Genomic DNA, 27262 nt, shown 5'->3' on the forward strand with positions numbered 1-27262 from the left:
CTCAAGGAACTCACAACTAAATTAGGAAGGCAAACAAAAGAGACCATCTCAGTATAGCACTGCTGTGGGGGGAAGCTCATAAAGGACATGTAACTTAATTATGGACACAGCAATCAGGAAAGGCTTTTCGGAGGAGGAGGAGACACATGAATCTAGTATCAAAGGGCAAGTGGAAAACATATTTGAAGAAAGCAAGAAGGGGTTTCTTGGCAGAGGGAGTGCTATGAACAAATGCACAGGGGCTTGAAATAGCACTCTATATTCCAAGAACTACAAGTAGTTCAGTATGGTTAGAACAGAGTAGGAGACACGAAATGGTAGTGCCAAGACATAGGCAGAAGCAAGATGGGGAAGTGCCTTACTTGACAAATTAAGGAGTTTAACCCTTATCTTATAGGTGATGTAGAGCCACTGACTCAAGTTCCAAACAAGAGTATAATATGGTTTAAAAGATAATCTTGGTAGCAAAAGGGGGTTAAATTAGAGGTTTAAGACTAGAGACAGCTTTTAAGCACATGAAAAGATACTCAATATCAGTAGTCATCAGAGAAATGCAAAATTAAACCACAATGGATACAATTTCACACATTGGGATGCCTGTAATGAAAAAAGATGAACAACAACAAGTGTTGGCAAGGATGTGGAGAATTTGCAACCCTTACACATTGCTGGTAGGAATGTAAAATGGCGCAGCTGCTTTGGAAGACAGTTTGGCAGATCATCAAAAGTTAAATACAGAGTTACCATATGACTCAGCAATTCTACTCCTAGTTATATACACAAGAGAAATGAAGACATACATTTACATAAAAACTTTTACATACAGTTTCTTTTTTCTTTTAAATTTATTTATTTATTTATTTATTTTATTTTTGGCTGCGTTGGGTCTTCGTTGCTGTGTGTGGGCTTTCTCTGGTTGCAGCAAGCGGGGGCTACTCTTCATTGCAGTGCGTGGGCTTCTCATTGCAGTGGCTTCTCTTGTTGCGGAGCATGGGCTCTAGGCGCACAGGCTTCAGTAGTTGTGGCATGTGGGCTCAGTAGTTGTGGCACACGAGCTCTAGAGCGCAGGCTCGGTAGTTGTGGCGCATGGGCTTAGTTGCTCTGCGACATGTGGGATGTGGGATCTTCCCCGGGCCAGGGCTCGAACCCATGTCCCCTGCATTGGCAGGCGGATTCTTAACCACTGCGCCACCAGGGAAGCCCCTACATACAGTTTTATCTCAGCATTATTCATAATAGCCAAAAAGTGGAAACAATCCAAATGTCCATCAGCTGATGAATAGATAAACAAAATATGCTACACCCATATGGAATACGTAATAGAATACTATTCAGCCATAAAAGGGAATGAAGTTCTGATACATGCTACAACATAGATAAGCCTTGAAAACATAATGTTAAGAGGAAGGAGCCAGACAAAAGAGCCACATATCATATGATTCCATTTATATGAAATGTCCAGAAACCCAAGTCCATAGAGATATAGATTAGTGGTTGCCAGAGGTTGGGGGTAGGAAGGAATGCGGAATGACTGCTATTGAGTGCAGGTCTCTGGAATTAGTGGTGATGGTTGTACAAGTTTCTGAATATACTAAAAGCCACTGAGTTGTATAAAAAAAGGGTAAGTTTTATGGCATGTGAATTATAGAAAAAAAAAAAAAAAGACTGGTGGCAGAGTGACCGGTGAGGCTACTGAAATGGCCTAAGCAGCAGACTTCAAACAGGGGAATCTACACCCCTGGAGGTTCATGAAGACTTTCCAGGGGCCACACAAGCATAAATAATTCCTACATCCCCAACTTTTATGTGTACATTCTTTTCTAAAACTAATCTGCCTGATAATGTGCCTTTTATTTCTCCTCTTTCACAATAGCTATTCTCTCATCTTCAAAGGAAAGAAATGCCACTGAACTATCTTGACTATTACTATGAGAGTATTGCCCTGGGAGTAAAAATGTCTGGAGCATCATTGAAAGGATGATTTGAATATACAGGGCTTCTGATGGAGAATCCCAGGACAGCAAAGCAAGAGTGTTCAGTAAGCAATAATTAAACTGATACTAAAAATGTAGATGTCAAATTAAAAATGTGTGAGGAGGACCATAGTTTCTCAAAATTCTTCTGGAGAGTACCAAAGGATAAAATCTAGAATTAGCTTTACCTTAGGATCCCCTGGGGTGCTTAACATTCAAAACTCCAGTTTTGTGGTATATCCAGGCAATGGAACATTACTTAGCATTAAAAGAAATGAGCCATTAAGTCATGAAAAGACATGGAGGAAATGTAAATACTTATCATTTTCATCAAGTAAAAGAAGCCAACCTTAAAAGGCTATATATACTGTATGATTCCAACTATACAACATTCTGGAGACAGTTTATCCAACAAAACTGTGGAGAGAGTAAAAAGATAAGTTGTTGTCAGGGGTTGAGGAGAGGGAGGGACAAATAGAGCACAGAGGATTTTTAGGACAGTGAAACTACTCTGTATAATACTATAAGGGTCCATACATCTAATTATACATTTGTCCAAATCCATAGAATGTACAGCACCAAGAGTGAAATTCTAATATAAACGATGGACTTTTAGTGATTATGATGTGTCAGTGTAGGTTTGATCATTGGTGAGGCCATGCATATGCAGAGGCAGTGGGTATTTGTGAAATCTCTGTACTTTTCTCTCAATTTTACTGTCAATCTAAAACTTCCCTAAACAAAAAAAGTCTTAAAATAAAAAAAAAGTCTCCTGTTCTGGAGGCCCATCCCAATCCAGTTAAATCAGATTATTTAGGTGGTGAGCAAAGGCCTTATAGTTTTGAAACCCTCCTAGGTGATTCTGAAGTGAAGTCAGGGTTGAGAACCACATAGCACTTGTGATAGGGATATCAAGGAGGTGGGAACAGGTTTGAGAAATCACCCATGGAATTCTTGGTCTGGGAAGGGCCTTACAAAGCCTCAATATTCATTGAAGAATAAATTGATAATTTACGTATGACCCCGTAGGAGCTAAATTGGTGGAATTTGGGTGATTGCTTGGTTGCAAGGGGTGAAGGAGAGGAAGGTGTCCAGGATGACTCCCAGATCACTCTTAAAAACTCATTTGTGAGCATCTGCTCCTGATATAGGGAGCACAAGAAGGGGAATAAGATTTTGGGAAAGACAGGGAATTAACCTTTGAGCCTGAGGCTATGAGATATCAGTGGGATATCCAAGAGGAGTGTGCGTTTGGCATTAGATGTGGAAGCCTGGAGCTTGGAAAAAAGATTTGGGAGAAAAATTTTGGACTCATCAGAATACAGGGCTGGCCTCCTTGTCTGCATAAAGCCATTGGAGAGTTTGTCACCATTCAAGAAAAGCATAGAGATGTACAAAGATAAAGAGATTGTGATGCATGTATAGGATGTTTTCAGACTTCACACATGAAGGAATTTTGAATTTGACAAGGTTCAGGGTGCAGCCATAGGAGTGGGTGACTGAAGTGGAAGGGGGTGTCATTAGGACTGAGGTGGTCAAGGAGTAGAGAGGCCAGAGAGCTGGATGGGTCATGAAGGTGAATGTTGAAGTCACCCATGTTGTAGGATTGCAATAGCCTAGTGGATTTCAAACTTTAGTGTGGATCAGAATCAGTTGGAAGCCTTGATAAAACATAGACTTCTGGGTCCCACACCCTGAGTTTCTGATTTAGTTGGTCTTGGTGGCCCAAGAATTTGCATTTATAACAAGTTCCCAGGTGAGGTCGATACTGGTGTCTGGGGACCACACTTTGACAATTACTGCAATAGAGTGAAGACTGGGTCAAGTGTCAAGGTCTTCTATGAATGTGTTTGGTTGGTGAGAGCAATGAAGAGGGAGTGATACCAACCCTAAACAGTTGATTTAGAATGTGGTCCTGACACTTGGACACTTCACCTGATGGTCAGTCCTTTGCCCATCTTGGGCATATATTTCTCCCTACCACCTATACCAGAAGTTTGGGCAGCCTTCATCTCCCCTTCTTCGCTTAAAGTTTTAACCTCTACCTCCTAGGGCTTTGATTTCTTGTTTGAATCAAACAAGTGCATTGAATACATTTCACCTTGATGTTTGAATCAGAAATAGCTAGAGGTACCTTGACTCTAACACCAGCAACTTCAAGGGAAAAAAAGAAGACTGAACTGCCAAGCTGCTTTCTAACCCCAGAGGTTTCACTATGTGTTGGGGAATGAAGAAAAGAAAAGGAAAAGAAAACACTACAGAGGCCATTTATAGATTACATTAATAATAGCTGGCATATTTCTTAAACTAATGCTCTTTCTTACAATAAACATGTTTTGTGCCTTTATGCAACTCTCTGAAACATATTTTACAAGCTTTAGAAGTTAATCTTATCTATTCACATTAAAGGTCAGGAAACTACAGGAAGGACTCATAACTTCTAATAGAAGAGAATGGTAGGGAATTCCTTGGTGGTCCAGTGGTTAGGACACTGCGTTCTCACTGCTGAGGGCAGTTCAATTCCTGGTCGGGGAACTAAGATCCCACAAGCCATGTGGCAAGGCCAAAAAAAAAAAAAGAAGAATGAAAGAGAAAGAAATGTAATCTTACTGGTTAGTCACATAAGAAAGCTTATTTTACATCATTGTACTTATAGGTCCAAGGAGTTTGTTTCCTTTCTGAACAAAAACCTCTGTTCATTGTTCCTTTTTAATTAAGACAAGGCAAGAAATACTTAATTGATTTTTCATCCACATTTCTCTTCTCTGGAGACATAATTTCTGATTCCACAGTCAGAAATGCTCACCAGTTCTCCCATGAGGGCTTGGAGCATCATGTGAAGAGGATTTCTCATGTACATTCTAATTTTTCAGAGTTCCTGTGGCCCATTAAATACTACCTACTCTTTGTCCACCCTGGAGGCATAGGTATCTAGGGAAATCAAGACTCTGGCTGGGTAAGTTCGGAGCCAGAATGTTAGAACTGGTAGAGGGACCTGGGAGGTCACCCTTCCTGACCATGTACCCCCTCAGGACATTTTACAGATGATCACATTGAGCCCCAGAGAGAGGAAAGATTTGCCCAAGGCCTCAGCATTTCAGGGTTCCAAATGAAATGATAAACTGGGATTTGATAAAGGTATCAAATCCCACCTCCCCGGTGTCAGAGCCAAGGACTGGAAATCAACCCTTCCGACTTCTGGCATAGTGTTCCTCAGTCTTATCCTGAGCGTACACTTGTGTCTCAGCAGCACAGAGAGAGCTATAAAATCATTCTGTTTTTCTCCTCAAATAACCCTCATTTGCCTTCTGGCATCTGACAGAAGATACCAGGAAAGAAGGATAGAGTGGGAGAGTGACTTTCCCAGTGTCTTCCTGGACCAGTATCATCAGCATCTCCTGGGAACATGCTAGTGATGCAAAATCTTGAGCCCCAACCCAGACCTAATGGATCAGAAACTCTGGGGGAGACACATAGCAAACTACTTTAACAAGTGCTCCAGCTGATTCTAATAGACACTAAAGTTTACAATGGATTCTAATAGAAAATTAATTCCACATTAGAAAGACCTCCTGTTCACCAGGTCCTTCCTGTCCTAGAGAGAAATTCCAAGTCTTTTTTTTTTAATTTTTATGTATTGATTTATTTATTTTTGGCTGTGTTGGGTCTTCGTCTCTGTGCGAGGGCTTTCTCTAGTTGCGGCAAGCGGGGGCCACTCTTCATCGCGGTGCGCGGGCCTCTCACTACCGCGGCCTCTCTTGTTGCGGAGCACAGGCTCCAGACGCGCAGGCTCAGTAGTTGTGGCTCACGGGCACAGTTGCTCCGCGGCATGTGGGATCTTCCCAGACCAGGGCTCGAACCCGTGTCCCCTGCATTAGCAGGCAGATTCTCAACCACTGCGCCACCAGAGAAGCCCAGAAATTCCAATTCTTTCCAAGGCTCTGAGGTAGTGGAATGAGCTCTGGGGTCAGAATTAGTTCTTACATGGCTGACTTGTGAGGTTTCCTATCTCTGAGCCTGTGTTTTCTCACCTATCAAATGAGATAGTCACCGCTTTTACCAGCCCCAGGGGATTGTTGTGAGGCTTGAATGTGAGGCTGGCTGATAAACTGCTTTCTAAAACACTGCTGTGACTTTTTAAGAGATTGCTAGAGTTAATATTTGGATTGCTACTTTCAGTTTGAAAAAAAATCCCTTTGATATAGCCTAGCTCTACACAGAGAATAGCCAGCCCACCAACTAGGGTGGATTTCTCTTAATAGATAATGCTTATTGGAAACTTCTGCCCTGAGTCTTGGGTTCTGATGAGTGGTTGGAATGGAGCTCAGCACCTCATGCTCAGGAGTAACCAGCTGAAATTTCATCATACCCAATAAGTTTGTTTTCTCCCATATTGTTAAGGAGGAACTTGTTTATTTCTAACTGGGAGTCTTTTTCATTATCCAACGGAGTAGTACAAAAGGCAGTAGACCTTTAGAATGGTCCCCTCCCTTAAAGATTCAGGGCACTGACTATTAAAAATAACAGGAAGTACTGCCTTGGAAATAAGTGAGTTGTAATGAAATTCCTATTCTTTGCTTTTGTCGTTTCCCATTTAACTTTCTTGAACCACTGACTTTCAGAATTAGGAGGAAACTGAACAATCATCAAATCCACTTTAAAACTCATTACAGAACTCCCGTCTATTATATCCGCAATATTTTGTCTCTTAGCCCCTTTTTGTACACCTCTGGTGACTGAGAGTTTACTGCCTCACAAGTACACAGCCCATTCCATGTGAGACAGTTCTTGCTCTTAGAATGTTCTTCCCTTTTTTGAGCTAAAAATCTACCTTTCAATAGTTTCCCATCCTCTCTTTGCTTCTAGCTTTGCCTTCTAGAGCAAAATTGATATTCTCCTCATAATAATAATTACAGTTATCATTTAAGAATAAAGGAATCTTCCAAATTCTGTAAACAATTGACTTTCTAGAGAAATAAATTATCATAAACCCTGAATACCTTAGATTCAGCCTTGATTATAGTCAGAGACCAAAGGCCACAAGCTTCAATAGCAGGAATTTTTAAAGGATACAAGTGTTTCTGAGAGGGTGAAGCACTCACTGAATTAACTATTAACTTCTGTTTACATAGATAAGAGGAAAGAACAGTGTTTAATTATGTGCCATTTATCACTGAATTTAAGTTAAAGCTATACTTAGTCTGAATCTTTTCCCATGAAATTGAATTTCTATGTTTATAAAAGGAACAGACCTTCCCAATAATATCAAAAGGTTTATTTTGATAGTTCCAAAGACTCTTGATTTGTAATCTTGAGATTACGAGTTGTTATAGGAAACTACTCTGTTGTAGAAGATGATGTTTGTTCACTTAGTTATAAACTCTGTTTGCCAAAGGAGGTTGATTATATTCACCAAACATGATGAGTAACTACTGATCTAGTTCTGATTAACTCGACAATAATAAAAGATTGTACAGAATCTCTTAAAATTAACATTGATAAAGTCATTCCTCATTGTAAAAAAAATTGTTTTAATTGTAAAATAAATAAGCAGCTCTAAGTCTTTTAAATTTTATTTATTTACTTTTAGAATAGGTAACACATTCTCATGATTAAGAAAATCATAAGATACGAAAGGCTAGTCTATGAAGAGTCTCTCTTCTACCTGTGTCCTGCCGTCCACTTGTCCTCCCTAGCAGCAATCAGACAATCAGGGATGTCAGTTTCTGTTAAATTCTTCCAGGGATATTTTCTGCATATACAAGCAATCATGAATACATATTACTACCACCACTTCTTACAGGAAAAATAGTATGCAATATACATTGTTTAGGACCTTGCTTTTTCACTTAACAATAGATCTTGAAGATCATTCTATATCAAAAAACTTTCTTGTTCTTTTTTATGGCTGCAGAGTAAGCTTTGTAGGAATACACTATTACTGTATTTAACCAGTTTATTAATAAACTCAATGTTTATGAATAAACATTTAAGTTGTTTCCACTCTTTTGCTATTACAAACAAAACTTGTACATATGCTTCAGCATATGTGTAGATTAAATTTTTAGAAGTAGAGGGAATTCCCTGGCAGTCCAGTGGTTAGGACTCCGCACTTCCACTGCAGGGGGCACGGGTTGGATCCCTGGTAGGGGAAGTAAGATCCTATATGCCTCACTGCGAAAAATAAATAAATAAATAAATTTTAAAATTAATAATAAAAAAAAAAGTCCTTGTGACTTAAACATTCTAAAAAACAATTTTTTTTAGAAGTAGAATTGCTGGGTCAAAGGGAATGTACATTTAAAAATTTGATAAATACCACCTCCGAACTGTCCTCCATAAAAGTTGTTCAAATTTACACTCCCACCAACAAAATGTGAGACTACCTGTTAAAACCACCACCACACAGTGTCTTATCAGTCTTACAAATCCTTGTCAATCTGACAGGTAAAAAATAGTATTTCAAAGAAATTCTAATTTGCATTTCTCTTATCTTGGGTAAGAGTGAGCATTTAAGAGCCATTGCTATTTCTTTTTCTGTGAACTATTAGTTCATGTCTTTTGCACTTTTTCCCTGTGGATTTTTGTTCTTAGAGATTTCAACTCTGTTTATAAATATGACAATTACCCATTTTCCTATGATACAAAATGCAAATATATATATATATTATATATATATATATATATATATATGTATAGTCATTTTCATCTGACTCTTCTTATGGTGGCTTTTGCTTGACAGATATTTTTTATTTCCACATAGTTGAATTTATCAGTCTTTTATAGCATCTAAGTTTTGTTTTGTACTTTAAAAGACCTTCCTCACTTTGAGATTATAGAAACTCCCGTGGTTCCTTCAAGAAGTTTTATTTATTTTTTAACATTTAAATCTTTGATGTATTTGAAATTTCTCTTGGTGAACAGTGTGATGTGTAGATCCTCGTTAAATTTTTCTAGAATAACTGGCTATCCAGTTATTCTAACACCAAATGTAATGCCACATTTTTTACTGATTTGATACCTTTATTATACAAAATTCTCATGTATATTTGGATGTATTTTTGGCCTTTCTATTCTATTTCATTGATTACAGGTCAACTGTGTCTCCATTCTTTCTTGATGGCAGAGTCCTGATTTTTTTATGGTGATTTTCCTCCAATACCACCAGGTCCTCAGGGGAGGTGATTCTCAGATCGTACACAGACAGTAAATCATTATTGGTCTAAGCTAATATTAGTGGTCTTATTCCCTTTGCTATTTGCTGGTTTATTCATGGCCAGTAGACTTGAGGGGAACTCTATTGAATGGCTACTAGGAATAATAAAAATCTATTAGACATACAAAGGGGGATGTTTACAAGTTGGCAGTTGGATATATAAGTCTGAAATTCAGAAGAGAGGTCTGGAGTAGAGGTGTAATTTGGGGAATTGTCATTACATAGATCGTATTTAAAGTAATGTGATAGGATAAAATCATTAAGGAGTGAGTATAAATGGAAAAGGTAAGAGGTCAAAGTATTGAGCCCTGGGGCACTGCAGTATTTAGTGTTTTTTTCTTTTTTTGGCTGCACTGAGAGATCTTAGTTCCCCTGACCCGTGCCCCCTGCAGTGGAAGCACAGAGTCTTAACCACCAGACCACCAGGGAATTCCTGGCACTGCAGTATTTAGAGGTCAGAGAAATGTGGAGAGACCAAGAGCAGCCAGTAAGACAGAAGAACCAGGGCAGTGGAGTGTCATAGTAGGCAAGGAGGAGGAATTGATAAGCTGTGTCTAGTCCTCTTGGTAGGTCAAGTAACACTGATTACTGATCGTTGTGAGTAAATGGACATCACTGCTGACCTTGACAAGAGCATTTCAGTGGAGTGGTGAGGGGAAAGCTCAACTGGACAGGGTTCCACAGGAAATGGGAAAAAGGAAGTGAAGACATCAACTACAGTACAGACCACCTTTGTGAGACATTTTGCTGTAAAAAAGAGCAGAGAAATGGGGGCTGAAAGGTCAAGCTCAGTCAAGAGAGGTTTTGTTATGTTTTAAGATGGAAGAAATACATTCATTTTGATATGCCAATGGGAAAGAAAAACAGAAAAATCATGACGTAGAAGAGAGAATTGCTGGATAGGTGTCTTTGAGAAAGTGAAATGGTAGGAACCTAGCACTGTGCTACTCAAAGTGTGACCTGTATACTAGTGATGGTCCACAAAACTTTGTCACCAGTTTGTGACAGAAATCAAGAGTAAATATTCAGAAACTTTTATAGCAATTTGACAGAAAAATTTTATGTCTATTGGATCTAATAAAAAACAAAAAATCTGACTGGCATAGTCAAATTCATAGAGACAGAAAGTATTATAGAATGGTTGTTGTCAGGATCTTGGGGGAGGAAGGAATGAGGAGTTATTGTTTAATAGATACAGAGTTTCAGTTTTGCAGGATGACAAGAGCTCTGGAGCTGGATGGTGGTTATGGTAGCACAACAATGTGAATGTAGTTAATGCCACTGAACTGTACACTTAAGAATGGTTAGGAGGGTAAAAAATCTATATCTATATCTATATCTATACTTGGGCTTGCATTTTGTATGTCTTTTTAAATTTAATTTTCTAGTAATTTTTATTGCATTTTACAAAAATATAGGTTTATGGCTAATTGCGGGGAGAAAACAAATCCTTTTGCACAGATAGTTTGAGAAGAATTGAGGAGAGTTTGACCTTAGCTAAAAGGCAAATAGTTCGTTTGTAGTAAGGAAAGGAAGGCAGAGTATAGGAGCAGAGTTACAAGCAGAGCAGAGTTATAGGTAGGTTGCAAGTTGTGGTGGTGGTAGTGGTGGTGGGAACTTATAGACGTTCTCTTTTGTTTGCTTCATTTCACAGTAAACTGGAAGCGAAATCATCAGGTAAGTGAGAAGTATTGGGGGCTTCCCTGGTGGTGCAGTGGTTAAGAATCTGCCTGCCAATGCTGAGTACACGGGTTCCAGCGCTGGTATGGGAAGATCCCACATGCCACGGAGCAACTAAGCCCGTGCACCGCAACTACTGAGCCTGTGCTCTAGAGCCCGCAAGCCACAACTACTGAGCCCACGTGTCACGACTACTGAAGCCTGCGTGCCTAGAGCCCGTGTTCTGCAACAAGAGAAGCCACCGCAGTGAGAAGCCCACGCACTGCAACGAAGACCCAACGCAACCAAAAATAAATAAAATAGATAAATTTATTTTAAAAAAAAAGAAGTATTGGAAGTTTGAAGAGAGAAATATGAAATAGTTATCTAGTGGGGTAGAGGAGTGATGAAACTGGAGAAATGTAGTAGGATAGTCAAGCATTAAGGGCTTATTTGATGATAATGATATCAAATGTAGGTGGAGGCCAGTGAGTATGATTTTGCATTTTTCTCCACTCTACCCCCTTTTGCTACAGGATTACAGTTTCCTCAGGTGAGTACAGGGAAAGGAAAGAAGGACTGGAGAAATGAAGGTGAATACCTAGGACTGATTTTCATAATGGACATAGAAGCTAAGCTGTTCATGAAAGGAAATGAGGACATAGGATAGTGTGAAGAATAGTGAAAAGGTAGTAGGATTCTGAGTCTTGGTGGAGTTGAAGAATTTTTGGAGTTGGGTATTAGAGGAAGTGAGCTAGAAAGGAAGGAGGTTGAGGTGGGAGAGTTGGGTGATTAAAACTGAGATTATAGAGGAGTTACAGTTACTGGAAATGTGAAGACCTAAAGTATGAGCAAGGAAATGAGAGGCTGAGGCAAGGGTGATCCCTAGAGGAGAGGAACCTGAGAAGTTAGGGCATTGGAGGAATCATCTAAAACAACTGAAATCACCAAGAATTATGACAATAAGAATGAATGACAATGAACCAGAGCACGGGGGTCTATAGGTGACCGAAAGGAGTGACAGCTCTAATCTCCTGTTACGTCGTATATATATATATTTTTTTTTACGTCGTATATTTAAAGCTCTTGTTTATAAGCTCTAGTTATTTGAGTAAGTGTGTCTCCTTTAAGGGCTTGGTAGGGGGAGAAGCCAGAAAGCGGAGGCGGGGCAGCTGGTGGGGGTTATTGTTGGGACTCCTCCGCCGAGTCTGCGCAGTGAGAGAGAGGAGGCGGGGCCAAGCTCCTGCTGGCGGGCGAGGGCGGGGCCTCGGGGGCGGAGTCTGCGCTCCGGGTCGGGCTGCGGCTGCGGCTGCTGTCCTTCCAGCTTGTGAAGCAGGGAGGCCGAGGCCTGGGCCAAGCCCGGAGCCGCCGTTCGTCGGAGCCTCCTGGAGCCCCCGCGCAGGTTCAGCCTGGGGGCGGGCTCAGGCCCGGCCCGCCGCGGAACCCAGGACAGAGGCTGCATGCCCGAGGACCAGGCCGGCGCAGCCATGGTGAGGGAGCGAGGCCTGCCTGAGCCGCAGCCGCCAGCCACCCTGGCCCCCGCGGCCCTGCCCTCTCCAGCTGTGATACCCCGTCTGCTCCTGCCTTTACCTCCCCACCTTGTTACCTCCCCCTCGGTGACCGACTCCTTCTTCCCCTTGGTCCCCGGCCACCTACTGGGTTGACAACCCTCCTCCCCCTTAATCTCTCTCCACTCGGTGACACCCTTTTTTTAAATCACCCCCAGTGACAGCTTCTTTCGCGTTCCCCTTTGCCTATTCCTCCTCGTCCTTTAACCCGACCTTCCTTTTCTCCTCTACCATTTTGCCTTGTTCTCTCGGGAAGTCTGCGCCGTCCTTCTTTTTCCTCCCTCTTTTTCGCTCCTGCTCTTTGCTCTCGCTTCTTACCCCCTTTCACCATTTTATTTCCACTGCCCTCTCCTCTCTGTATCCTTTCTCCTTTTCGTCCTCCACCATCCACATTTCCTCTCCCCCTTATCGGATGTCCTCTCTTCCCCGCTCTCACAGCTGTCCCCATTTCCTTCTACGGGATTCAAGGGTCTAAGCAGGAACAATTTGAGGACGATTGCTTCCCTGGAGCTGTAGGGCGGGCAGATAGGGGGTCGCAGGCTTTCTTCTTCCTTTTCTTTTTTGTAGAGGGAAGAGGGAGATTGGAGGTGTTGGAGAGAGCCTGCAAGCCTTATTACCTAATGTCAGTGCAAAACCTGAGTGATAGTGTGTTTTGGAGTGATGGAGTGAGGCTTGGGGTGAGGGCCGGCATGCATACTATGGCCTTATGAGATATCTAGCCTTTTGACAGAAATAACTTAAAATGTTTTAAAATGAATGGTTTTTTTTGAGTATCTTTTAATGTGGAGGTACAGTTTGGGAAATTTAAAAATATTTATTTACAAGCTTTACTATTACTCAGAACAAATGGTTTTTGTTTGGAGGCAGAGACCAGAGCATCTGGAGACCGAAAATCAGCTTGGCAGTCAGATTGTGACAGTCTCTTTAATACCTTGTATTATCTTCATTTGTTTTGCCCTCTCTGCTTTTAGTTGGGAGAGCCTTACATTTGCAAATTTTCTCTCTCCTTCCTGTTTCTCTTGCCTGTTTGAAGCTTCAGTGGGTTTTTCATTGAGTTGGGTTACACATGGTTTGCAGTTCATTTAATGAACCCATTGCTCCATTATATGCAGCAATCTAAATTTTGATCTCTGGGAGGAATAAGACATTCTAGTCAAAACGAAGTCCTGATAATTATGTTCTCCTAGGAGGTTAGTTAATTTCTGTTTTTTCCCCATCTGCTTTTTTGGAAAGTGGTTTATTATAAAGTTATTTAATCGGTGAACTTTCCCTAACTCACTGACTCTGCATTTTTAGGTTGTCATTCTCGTGTCTGCCTCCACAACAACCCTTCACATTCACAACTCATCACACTGTCATTGTATGTTAACCTGTTTCTTCCCCTGAAATGTGAGTTCTTCTAGGCAGTGACTATGCCTTACTTAACTCCTGCTGTTACCAGTGCCCATGCCAAGTAGGTGCTTGAATGATTTCACTTTATGGTCTCATTTTCCTATCTGACAAATATAATCTTGAACTGAAATCTGAGGCAACTAGTGGACTACACAGAAAGAGTGAGTTTGAGAATCTTATTTTTGATGCAAAAAGGAAATTTAGTAAGATGTGATGATCTTTTCAGAATAAAGAGCTGTCCCATCAGATACACCAAATGGCTAGATTTTTGGAAGTGTTAGCCTTCCCACTGAGAATGAATGTATGAGTACAGAGGGAGTTATGAACTCCTTTTTGGGTATTTAGGATCCAAAAGTGCCGTTTGAGCTGGGCCTGAAAGGTGAATAGGATTTATATAGATCATTTTGGGTAGGGGAAGAATGCTTTGTTGTGCATGTGAGTAGAAAGTAATTAGGATGTATTGTAGGTGGCAGGATTACCTTTATGTGACATGAAGAATGCAGGAATGAGGATGTGTAGTAGGAAATGAGACTAGAAAGACATTAGACATGGTTATGGTTTAGACTTTGTCTCCAACTAACTGGATTTTTCCTTACTTGTTAAAACACATACACACAGTGTAAAAGTATATGTATGGGAGAGGTGAAGAGAAGGCAAAATATTAGCTTATTATGAGCTAGGAATTATTCGTAGAGGCTACTTTAAAAAACTTCCCTGTGTAACAGGTGTAGTAGGCACTCAATAAATACAACCAAACATTATTATAAAGCTTCGTACTTTATATTTTTCAAAATTTTCATTGTTATGTTGTGTTTTGAATAGTTAGGGATGGCTTCCCAAAGGATCCTACTTTCAGGAAGAAACGTAAAGGATTAAATTACAGGAGTTGTGTTGTGGAAAACTAGATAGAACAAATAGCACATGTGAATGACCTGTGATAGTACTCTCTCTTGCCTGTTAACCCTGCATATCCAGGAGTTCTCAGCTCAAGGAAGTCAGGGAAACCCCAACTGCCCTGCCTACTCATCAGAAAAAACTCCCAAACAACCCTAAGTCACACCTCCATTATGTAACTCTCTTTCATAGAGTACACATCAATTGTAATTTTGTATTTCTTGCTATGACTTTTCGGTTAATGTCTGTCTCTACCCCCAGACCATAAAAATCATTGATACAGAAGTGGCTTTTGACTAGCTTCTGAGGGCCAGGTAATGTTCTAGGCATTGTGGTTACAGTGGTTTAAAAAAAAAGACATGGTCCCTTGGGGTAAGGAAGATAGACAGTAAACAAATGTATAATGAGAATAGTTATAAATGCTAAGAAGAAATGAATCAGGGTAAGGTATAAAGTGACATCTATTTGTGTATGGCAACTATTTTAAATAGTATGGTTAGGCAGCAACACTAATAGCTAATATTTATTGAACATGACTGTGTATAGGCCCTGTTTTAAGTGCTTTACATATTTTATCTCATTTAATCCTCATAGCAACCCAATGAGGTAAGTATTAGCTCTTTGAAGGTAGAGACAGTGTTTGTTTGGCTCATATTGTACCTTTAACACCTACATAGTGCCTGGTGCATAGTAAGTGCTTAATAAGTATTTGTTGAATGGATGGATGACTTCGGGGAGGATCAGAAAAAGTCAGGGAGGCTTTGTTGAGAAGGGACATTTGAATTGGAGTTTTAACTTCTGGATTTTATTGGGTAAGAGCTTGGAAAGGAAAGCCATTCTTGGCAAAGGGACTAGCTTGAGCATAGAAGCTGAAACTGAAGGATGTATGCAGGGAAATGTATGATTCTAGCATTAAGGGTGTGATAGGATGCAAGACTAGGTGAGCCTAGGGTCAAATTATGGAGGACCTTGAATCATAGGCTCAGGAGTTTGGGCCTCATTGTAAAAACCTTGGGTACCTTGAAAGATGTGAAGGAATTATCATAAGAGATTTTTGAGGATGATCACTCCAAACCAATATGAAACATGATTTGGAGTGGCAAGAGCTGTTGCACTAGTCTGGGTGAAAAAGAAGTGCGTGAACTTTCACCCTTGTGGTGGTGGTGGTGATGATTTAAATTGGAGGAAGGAGAGTATAGGGAAATGAAATAGGAAGATCTGGCACACCACTTTTTGGCTAAGTGAATTTTCCACAGAGGCATTACTAAGGAGTTATAGAATCACTAACAGCTTTGCAATTTTGCTCTCTGGGCCTCGGTTTTCATATTTGCTGCCTTTAGGGATTTATGAGAATATGAAAACAAGGTAAATTTACCATACCAAAGTCCTTAATTTACAAACAGTAAGTCTCCCAAAGGTCAGGTGTTAGGTCATATAGAGGGAGAATTAGCACTTCCCAACCTTATTTAATTTTTTAAAATAGTTTTTGTGTGATATGAGAAAGGAGTAATTTTAATATTTATGTGTTTAATGTATATATTTTATTTTTGAATTATATATATAGGTTATTTAATAATATACTGAACAAAATACCTTAAAACAAATTTCAGCCATTAGTGTTCAACAAATGACACATTAACATAAGATAAAGCGTATTTTTAAATGAATATCTATTACAGTGTAGATTGAAATTAATTATGCTTATGGCATCAAAATAGATAAGAACTGACTTTTTAACCTTAAATTAGGAATTCTTGCTTTTTTTGTACTTTAAAAATCAGTGGGTTTTTTTAAAATTAATTTTTATTGGACTATAGTTGATTTACAATGTTGTGTTAGTTTCTGGTGTACAACAAAGTGAATCAGTTATACATACATGTATCCACTCTTTTTAAAATTCTTTTCCCATATAGGTCATTACAGAGTATTGAGTAGAGTTCCCTGTGCTATACAGTAGGTCCTTATTAGTTATCTATTTTATATATGGTAGTGTGTATATGTCAACCCCAATCTCCCAACCCCCTACCCTGCTTCCCCCTTAGTAACCATAAGTTTGTTTTCTACAGCTATGACTCTATTTCTCTTTTGTAAATAAGTTCATTTGTACCATTTTTTAAGATTCTACTTATAAGCGATATTATACGATATTTGTCTTTCTCTGTCTGACTTACTTCACTCAGTATGACAATCTCTAGGTCCATGCATGTTGCTGCAGATGACATTATTTCATTCTTTTTTACGGCTAAGTAATATTCCATTTTATCTATGTACCACATCTTCTTTATCCATTCCTTCGTCAATGGACATTTAGGTTGCTTCCATGTTCTGGCTATTGTAAATAGTGCTGCAATGAACATTGGGGTGCATGTACCTTTTTGAATTATGGTTTTCTCTGGATATATGCCCAGGAGTGGGATTGCTGGATCATATGGCAACTCTATTTTTAGTTTTTTAAGGAACCTCCATACTGTTCTCCATAGTGGCTGTACCAATTTACATTCCCACCAACAGTGAGGAGGGTTCCCTTTTCTCCACACCCTCTCCAGCATTTATTGTTTGTAGATTTTTTGATGATGGTCGTTCTGACTGGTGTGAGGTGATACCTCATTGTAGTTTTGATTTGCATTTCTTTAATAATTAGACATGTTGAGCATCTTTTCATGTGCTTTTTGGTTGTCTGTATGTCTTGTTTGGAGAAATGTCTGTTTAGATCTTCTGCCCATTTTTTGATTGGGTTGTTTGTTTTTTTTGATATTGAGCTGCATGAGCTGTTTGTATATTTTGGAGATTAATCCCTTGTCAGTTGCTTCATTTGCAAATATTTTCTCCCATTCTGTGGGTTGTCTTTTTGTTTTGTTTATGGTTTCCTTTGCTGTGCAAAAGCTTTTAAGTTTAATTAGGTCCCATTTGTTTACTTTTGTTTTTATTTTCATTACTCTAGGAGGTGGATCAATAAAAATCAGTAGGTTTTTATAATTTTTCTGTTTTGTTTCTAAATGACAAAATAAAAAGAATGGTTCTAGGCTGTTGCTTGCAAGCTTGTCTCCACAAATAAAACATTGGTGGTATGGATAGTTTATTTCTAATATTGAAAATCCAGGTTGGATATAACTATCATCACATTTCTTTTTTTAATACTTAAAAAAAATACTGAGATATCTTGATGTACCATTTAAGAATCCTGAGAAGATAAATGCACTCATTTACTCTTATTTCATCATCAGTGCAGCTTGTGTTTCCTGTCTTTAACCAACAGTTCATTCTAAGAATAAAAATAATTTAAAATTACTGTGTTGTTCTGTGTTCAGATGAAGTTATAACAACTGCGTGACTATAATATGATGAGTCAGTTTTCTCATTTCCACTAATTCACACATGTTCAGTGGATAAATTTTTGGATACTCTCAACTATTCTGTTTTTACAGGAGAAAAATTTAAATAATTATTTTATTAGATGGTCAAAAATATACAAATCGATGTTTACATGTGTATAACTGAATTACTTTGCTGTACAGCAGAGATTGGTACAACATTGTAAATTAACTATACTTCAATTAAAAAATATTTTTAAATATACAAAATGAAATAGATACCAATGTTGAATTTAATGATTGAATCATCTGTGAATTAGGAAATGCTGGCTAGAACACTACCTTTTGCATAGATTCTAAAGCTAACCATTAAAAACATATAACCAATAAGTAGCAGATATAGTCATTATCTGCAATAGAATAAAAGACATTTTTAATGCTAATAATTAAAATGGGAAAATAATGTTAAAACAAAATTCTTTTTCTTTTTACAGAACTTTTTTTTGTTTTTGTTTTTTTATTTTTGGCTGTGTTAGGTCTTCGTTGCTGTGCACGGGCTTTCTCTAGTTGCGGCGAGCGGGGGCTACTCTTCGTTGTGGTGTGCGGCCTTCTCATTGTGGTGACTTCTCTTGTTGCAGAGCACAGGCTCTAGGCACACGGGCTTCAGTAGTTGTGGCATGCGGGCTCCGGAGCGCAGGCTCAGTAGTTGTGGTGCACGGGCTTAGTTGCTCCACGGTGTGTGGGATCTTCCCGGTCCAGGGATCGAACTCGTGTCCCCTGTGTTGGCAGGCAGGTTCTTAACCACTGTGCCACCAGGGAAGCCCAAAACAAAATTCTTGAATGCTGGGACATTTATTTTAGAGAGCATGATCTCAAACATTTAGTGAGCACACAATGTATCAGATGATGTACTAATTAATCTTTACAGTTCCATGAGGTTGATGATGCTTTCTCATTGAACAGTTAAGAAAACTGAGGCTTTGAGAAATCAGGTAACTTTCCTATAGTCATATACCTAATAAGTGACAGAACAGGATTCAAGCACAGGTTTGTCCAACCCCTAAGTCTGTGCTATTTCAAACACCTTCCCTGTGCTCTATGAGACTGTAGGAATCTAAACTGAATTCAGGCATTTAAAATATTTGTACTATTGTTTCCATTATAAAAGTAATTCATATTTATTGAATATGTCAAAGGGTGTATATAATTTTATGGTTCTTGATCCATATTGCCAAATCGTCTTTCTACAAAGCATTTGGAGAGTATCAGATGTTGGTGGCATTCTGTGTTTAGCATTTAGATACCTTTTTAACACTGAAAAGCTTGAGACACATGACGGGAATATGCTTTTAGAATACATCAATTGGGGGAAAAAACCAAAAGGCTGGTAGAAATTAAGTATTATTTTAAAGTGATACTGCACTCTTAATTCTAACAGCATCTACTGTGCACTGAAAGTGTACATTTCAAGATATTATTGTGGACAGAGCATACATGGTATGCATGTAAATTTGTGGACTCTTCACTATGCTTAAGGAACCTACAGTTTAGGCCCCGCTAGTTTATAGTGGTCTTATAGCACTGCTGCAGCCACATGGATTGTACTGCACAACTCAGGTGGCAGCTGTACATACGGCCAGCAATGGGTCTACAAAGATCTGTATCCTGTGTACTTGGCAGCATCTAACACATAGTGGGGGCTCAGCAAATAGTTTTACATAGTATACTAGGATTCTTAAGATCTAATTCTTTAATGAGCTAATCATTTTATGAGAAAAAGTCGTTGCATTTCCTGCTCAGTAATACTGAGCACACATGCTGTTTATCGTGCCTCTAGTTTTGCTTACACTGTTCCTTTATCCTAGAATGCTGTGCCCTTCTTGATTATTTAACCTTCAGGTGTCCCCTTAAACTCTACCTCCTTGTGAAGCCTTCATTTACCCTCAGGCAACCTTGGGTTCCTCCTTTCTTGTTTGCCTCCCCTGTACATTGTATGTGCTTTGGTTACAGCAGTTACCCGGTGGTGGTGGTATTTTTGTTAAGGAGGCTGGCTCTCTCTCCAGATTATGAGGTCTCTGAGGGTAAGCACAGAGTTGTATTTTTTCAGCTTCGTGTCTTAAGCACATGGCATAATGCATGAGACACAGTAAGTAAATAAATATTTGTTCAATGAAAGAATGTGTGTATTTTGTAGAGAAGTGCATAAGATGATGTTAACTGAGATGTGAATCATGAAAAAGGGGAAAAAAAGGTGAACACTCTGTACAGGTCCCCTGAGGGGAAAAAGAGTTTTGATGGGTAAGAAATTTTGGATCAGATAGTTTCTCTTACTAGCGTTAAGTGATACTTTTGACCTAGGATGAACATTTCTGTCCAGAAGAGTTCATCAGAAAGAGTTGGGGAAGAAGCCAAGTGATTTCAAGATGAATTGCAAAGCAATATCCCTTTGTATAAAAATTTGCAAATTATTTGTCTATAATTTGTGGAGGTATCCTTCCGGAGAACAGAATATTTAAATACAGATAGTAAAGAATCAGTGACTGGTAAATGCAGAGGGGTGGTTAATTATTTAAACATTTTGTTAGCTCTGTATAAAGATCTTTTTTCTTTTTTCCTATCTCCAGTTCTCCCTCGTATAAACACTTTTCTTAGCTCTCAAAAGCATCTTAATGCCTGTTCAATGTCATATTCTCCTTTTCTAAGGGCATTTTAAAAAAGTTTCAATGTTCTTAGTTACGTAATATCAGTTATATTCTTTTCATAGGCCTTTTAACCTATGGCAAATCGTTTTACCTCTCTGTGCCTCCATTTTTAAATCTCTAAAGTGAAAAGGTTGTATTAAATCCTCTCTGTGATCCCTTCCACCTCTTAAAAAAATGTAGTAAGATTCTAGCATGTTGAAGGTAAATATTTTAGTAAAGTAGATATATTCTATTACCTATAGTACTATGGAATCAGGGCATGCCGCTTTTTTTTTTTCTTTCTTCTTTATAAATTTATTTGTTTTATTTTTGGCTGCATTGGGTGTTCGTTGCGTTGGGTCTTTGTTGCTGCGCGCAGGCTTTCTCTAGTTGTGGTGAGCGGGGGCTACTCTTCGTTGCGGTGCTCGGGCATTTCATTGCAGTGGCTTCTCTTGCTGTGGAGCACAGGCTCTAGGTGCACGGGCTTCAGTAGTTGTGGCACATGGGCTCAGTAGTTGTGGCTCGTGGGCTCTAGAGTGCAGGCTCAGTAGTTGTGGCAGACGGGCTTAGTTGCTCCGGGGGCATGTGGGATCTTCCCGGCCCAGGGCTCGAACCCATGTCCCCTGCATTGGCAGGCGGATTCTTAACCACTGCACCACCAGGGAAGTCCCAAGCTGCTTTTATAGGTTTTAATTTTGTGTAAACTCCATTAATATATTACCCAATTTTTCACACCAGAAACCCTTCATTCAATTATGTTAATATTCCCATGGTACTTTAGTATTTTAAAGACACGTTCATACACATCCCATTTATTCTTCACCGCCATTTTGTGAGGTAGTCAAGATAGAGGTTTAGCATTGGTTTTACAGATAAGAAAACTGAGAAGTTAATTTATTTGCCTAAGGACACACAGCTACTAAGTAGCAGAGCCAGGACTGACTGCAAGCCCAGTGCTCTTTTCATTATTAACTGAGCTTCTCTGTTTACCGTATTATATTTCAAAACTAATGCTAGTAGTTTAGAGGAAAATAATGCTAAAGTATATCTTTGAGTTGTTGATTCCTATGATCTGCTCATCTGCTCAGTGATTACTGACCTGAATTTTTGTTTTGTTTCTTAGAATAGCTTTATTACATGAGCTAAGATGGAAGGGAAGGGGATTTATTTACCTTTGCAGGCCTTGATCTTTTTTAGATAGAAATCTAGCTCCTTGCCCTTTAACACACAGCCATTTGCCACACTGCCCAAGCCTTGAAGTGGTACATGCAAGGAGCTTGCCTTACCTGCATTTTTATTTGGTGTCTAGGGATCTCTGAAGAGTAGTTGGTGGGTTTTTTTTGGTTGTTGTTGTTTTTTCTGGCTGTGCCACATGGCATGTGGAATCTTGTTTCCCTGACCACGGATCGAACCCACGCCCCCTGCAGTGGAAGTGCAGAGTCCTAACCACTGGACCGTCAAGGAATTCCCTAGTTGGTGGTTTTTTTTAAAAAGAAAAATAATTCCCCTCAGTCCATGCCAAATAATTCAAAAGATCTGTACCCTTGAGCACAATATATCTGTGCCTTTGGTACTACCTTCTTGACCTCTTCTTCCTCATTCGTAAAATGATTGTATTTGGGGAAAGAGAAGGTAAAGGGATTAGATCAAATCTAAGGTTACATTAGGTGTTTATTCCTGGAAGTCTAACTTGGTTGAATCAGTAGTAAAAAATACAAGGGGGAAAAAAAACCCCATAAACTAAAAAGAGATTTCCCATGGAATACTACTAAAATGAGGAATCAAAGATTGTTCCAATATCTGAAGTTTCTTATATCCAAATGAACTCAAATGACATTTATCTGCTTTTCAATCCCATTGTTTAATTTCAAGGCTAGACTTGGGACTTAATATTTCTCTCTAGACATATAGTCTCTTTCTCTAGGAGCAAATAAGCATTTTAAGTACACCTAATAATAAATTTGTGCTTGACTGTTCATTCATTCAACAAACATGTAGTGCCTACTATGTAGTAGGCATTATTGTTGGCTCTGGGAATACAGCAGTGAACAAAACATAGTGTTTGTTCGATGGAGTTTATATTGTATAGTAGTAGCTAACATTTATTGAGCATTTAATATATGCCAATCACTGTTCTAAGTGTCTTTCACCTAAAATTTATTTAATTCTGACAACTATCCTGTGATGTAGGTACTGTTATTGTCTGTATTTTACAGATCAGGAAACTGAGGTATGGGGAGATTAAGTACTTATGCCTAAAGTTATATTGTTTTGTAAGTGGTAGAGCTGGCATTTTAATCCAGGCAGTCTGACTCCCAAGCCCATGCTTTTCACTGCAGTGTTACATAGTCCTTCAGAGAGATGTCAGTAAAAAAATTTATTTCTAATACTGAAATTGTCAAGTTTGTAATCTTTGTAGTCACCTGGTATCTGGTCCAATCTTTAGGAAAAAATCATCCAGGGTTACAAAAAAAAGGAGCACTGTCAGAGCCATTGCCTTCTATTGGAGGATCTGTCAGTCCTAGGAGTCTTTCAGGTAGGAGATGAGATTTTTGAGCCTGTCATATGAGTCGGAACTGAGACAACTACATAAAGCCAGGACCCTAACACCTAACAAAAAGCCCACACCGTTGGTGAAAATGTAGACTAAAAAATATCTGCCTGATGGTGTAGGGAAACAAAGGAACTTATTTATCTTGACATGGTCTCTGGATGGGAAAATTCTCTCTTGAGAATTTACAATCATGAACCTTCTGCCCTGTGTGTCTGAAACTTGAATTTATATAACTTGTGCAAGATGATGACTATTAAGTGAGAAGGGGACATTTACTGAGTAATTATTCTGTTAGGCATTGTGCTGGGGGCTTTAAACACATTTTTGCCCTTCATCCTGACAATAGCATCATGAGATAAGTACTAATATTATCCCCATTCTACAAAGGACAGGACTGAGGATCAGAAGAGCTAGGTAATTTGCAGTCTAACAGCACTGAATTCAAATCTTGGTCCAGTATTCTTCCTGCTAAGCACAACCCCTCTGGAAGCATCACTTCATTTTTGTGCCTCAGCTTCCTTAACTATAAAATGAAATTTGTAATATATTTCCTTTTACTTCCTTTTGCTTCATAAAGTTCCTTTTTTACTTCATAAAGTTATCAAATGAAATAAAGGATGTGAATTTGCTTTATTCACTGTAAGCTACTGTTACTGGCATCATCTGTAAGGTGTATTTTTCCTTTTAATTAAGCAAAAGAGAGACCTCATTATTCAGCAGTTTTGAAGTCCACAAGGTCTGTCTTGAGAAATTAAGGCAATCTTAATACTTTTTGTGTCAGATATTTCCTGAAGGAGTTTCATGAGGAGAAATAAAATGAATTTTGAGATAAGTTACCATCTAGTAACTTACTAATTCATTCAACTATTAATTTATTGGATGCATTTTTGAGGACTTTAGTTCCCAGATATAAAAGATGCCTGATCTATGAGGATCTATTTCATTTTTTATCATACCAGCAGCAGTGGAAGCCCCAGTCTCCTCCAACAGTAGACTACAATTGCAATATGTAGTCAATTCTCAGTGTCCCCCACCTCCCCACTTGCTAGAAATAAGTAGCCCACTGCTCAGAATGCTGAAATGCTTCTTTGTCATGACCCTGGCAATATAGTCACAGAATGAAGCTTTTAAATATATAAAACAAAGCAACCAACAAATTATATAACTAAGTCACAGGGACGTGACTGAGTATACCTCTAGCTGAGTATTGCATAGACGACTAAATACTTCAAGGAAGGAGAGTATAAGAAAGAAAATTTAAAATTTAGGAAGATTAAAAGAAAGCCATGAGAAGGTTAGTAAGCGCTAATGAGTATCAATGTGTGATTCCTCAGAGACTCCTTATGAAGAAGTCTGTCTGATACTTGGAAGTGTTGCAAAGCTCCTACTAAATATGTACAATACAAATGTAGCTTGTTGGAATTCCAGTAATTTCTTGGAAGAGAGCTTTGTAATCAGTGCCTCAGCAATGTTGTCTTGAGTTGATAGTAGTTTTTTTTATTGTTACTAGTTTTGTATCTTAATTATGAATTATCATTGATTTAACTTTATTATTAATCTAGTGTGTGGTGATATAAATTTGCATTAATAGAACTTTTGACGTAAAAATTTCCAAATTTAGACTTTGACAATGTATTGTTATTCAAATAGGAAACATTCATTTTATTGTTAAAGCAGATGTCTATAAAAGTCCCCTGTGGTGATACTTCTTTGTTGATATGGTTCTCCACTGGAACTTGGGAACCAAGAGGGATGGGTAGGCGGTGAGGTTTTTTGCCCCACTTAAGTGGGCCATAGACAAAAAGCATTTGAAAACTACTAACTTTCCTTGAATTCATAGTCTTGAGGGGGAGACGGCCATCTAAACAAATAAGTTATACAGTGGCTAATTGTAATAGAACTATATACAAAATGTAGTGTGATTAAATCTGTGTTTTGGGATATGAGGGACAGCTTCATGGAGGAGTGGACATATATACTGGCTCTTGTAGTGTGAGTAGGAATTTGATAGAAGGACAGGTGGGGAAGGGCACTCTGAGGAGAGGGGACAGCATATATAAAGAAGGGGAGGTATGACTACCACTGGTAACATTCCTTCTCTGAACCTCAGCTTCCTCAACAAAAATAATCTCTTTTCCCCTTACTTCATAGAATCATAATGATTGTTTTGAAAAGGCTTTATAAATTGAAGTGCTAGATGTTTAATGATGAAGGTTCTCATTATTTCTTACTTTTTTTTTTCTTTTCTTCAACATTTGAAAGCCTTCTGTGTCTCCCCTAGGTGGTGTCATTTCAAGACCTCTCCTAACCTCCTTTAAGCTTAGTTGTTCTTTTCTTCAATGTTCTTTGTTTTTTTCTTTTGTTTTGTTTTGTTGTTACTTCAAGGTTCTGCTTTGTGACATCTAAAGACAGGAGCAGAAGAGCAGATATATGTGTATATACCTAGCTTTAATAGCAGGAGAAATTCTTTAATTGCTTATGTATAACTATTTAAGCTGTGATCCATGTAGTTTAGTCTCAGAGTAGTGTCATAATCCATGGAACATAATCCTGCAGCCAAAAAGTCATTTTGTAGTAACTCAAAGTCTTTATTTGCAGATGTTTGAACATTGTAAAATAGAATAGAGTTCACAGATATGCTTCTTAAAATTCCCTTTTTATTTCCTATCTACTTCCCTTTATACATCATAGCTGGTCCCTTGCCTTTCCCCTGAAAACCCTGCCAAGACTCCTTTTCCAACCCAATCCACCATTATTAGATGGTAAAACCTCTGGAGAATGTAAGACTGGGAAAGGGTATAGGAGCAGTGGTAAGAAGTTACATTATGGCCAATTTAGGAAAAATAAAAGTGTGTGTATATGTGTGTATATAAATACACAAGCACATGTTTTCATTCAAAATTAAGATAGTTTTATTGAGTCTAATAAAAAATGTCTGTTTTTACTAGTTTGAATACATATATTATTGAAAAGTATGGCTATCATTGATTCAATTGACACTGATTTTTGGTTATCCTGTAATATTTGAAAAGCAGAAACATGAATATAGCTTTATTTACATTTCCACAAATTTTTACTTTTGTCTTTTTTCATTTTTAATAATTTGATAATTTAGAAAACTATATGAAACATTTATGTAAGCCATGGAACATGGTAAACAAATATCTAAAGACCAGCATCCAACTTAAGAAATAGAAGGTAACCACTGCCATTTTTTCCCTTGTGTGCCCCATTCTTCTATGCCACTTCCACCCACCGCCAAGGTATCCAAGGTATTCACTATCCGTTTTGTTTTGTTTTTTTTGGGCCTTGCCAAACCTACGCCCCCTGCATTGGAAGGTCGGACTCTTTAACTGCTGGACCGCCAGGGAAGTCCTGTCAACCATCCTTTTTTATTTTAAATCTTTCCCTTGCTCTTTTCTATAGATTTATCATAACATATTTTTTAGTTTAGAGGTAGCTTTATAATCTTCTGAAATAACTTTTCAGGCAATATCATTTCCTATGCCTGTATAGATGTTTAAGTGAAATCCTGCTGCATGTAGTTTTTATTTTGCTTAGACTAACTTTATTCTTAGCATTTTACTGTCTTTAAAAGTTATTTAGAAACATACATATTGCTATGTAATTATGTATGGAGTTGATATACCATAATTTGCTTGCCATTTCCCCCCTGTTTTAGACATTTCTATATGTGGGTTTATTTTAGGGGGGGTCAGAAAAACTGATTAATCCCTTTGTGTAAATACCTTTGTTAATATCTCTGATTATTTCCCTTTTCTTGTTTTTTTTGGGTTTTTTTGGTAAATTCTTAGAATAAGTACTGGATTCAGAGACTGGGTGTTTTTAAGATTGTAATTAAGTCTTTTCTATCCAGAAAAATTGTGCCAATTTATACTTTGACGAGCAGTATTTGAGAGGACTAATCTGGTTACACTTGATTTGAATGATTCACAATGTCAGGATTATATCCTGTTCTAGAAAACACTGTGTTAACCAAAAAAATTAAATAAA

The 27262-nt window shown here is 38.5% G+C and overlaps 1 protein-coding gene across 1 annotated transcript in view; it reads left to right on the forward strand.

The window, feature by feature from the left end:
• The first annotated feature begins 12130 nt into the window (after positions 1-12130).
• Positions 12131-27262, forward strand: part of ZYG11B (zyg-11 family member B, cell cycle regulator) — a 75598-nt gene continuing 60466 nt past the window's right edge. Inside the window, exon 1 of the mRNA XM_036858969.1 lies at positions 12131-12338. Within this exon, the coding sequence (XP_036714864.1) occupies positions 12309-12338 (30 nt within the window). The 5' untranslated portion in view covers positions 12131-12308. The remainder of the gene's footprint in view (positions 12339-27262) is intronic.

Source organism: Balaenoptera musculus, chromosome 1 (assembly GCF_009873245.2).
Source record: "Balaenoptera musculus isolate JJ_BM4_2016_0621 chromosome 1, mBalMus1.pri.v3, whole genome shotgun sequence".
Classification (NCBI taxonomy): Eukaryota; Metazoa; Chordata; class Mammalia; order Artiodactyla; family Balaenopteridae; genus Balaenoptera; species Balaenoptera musculus.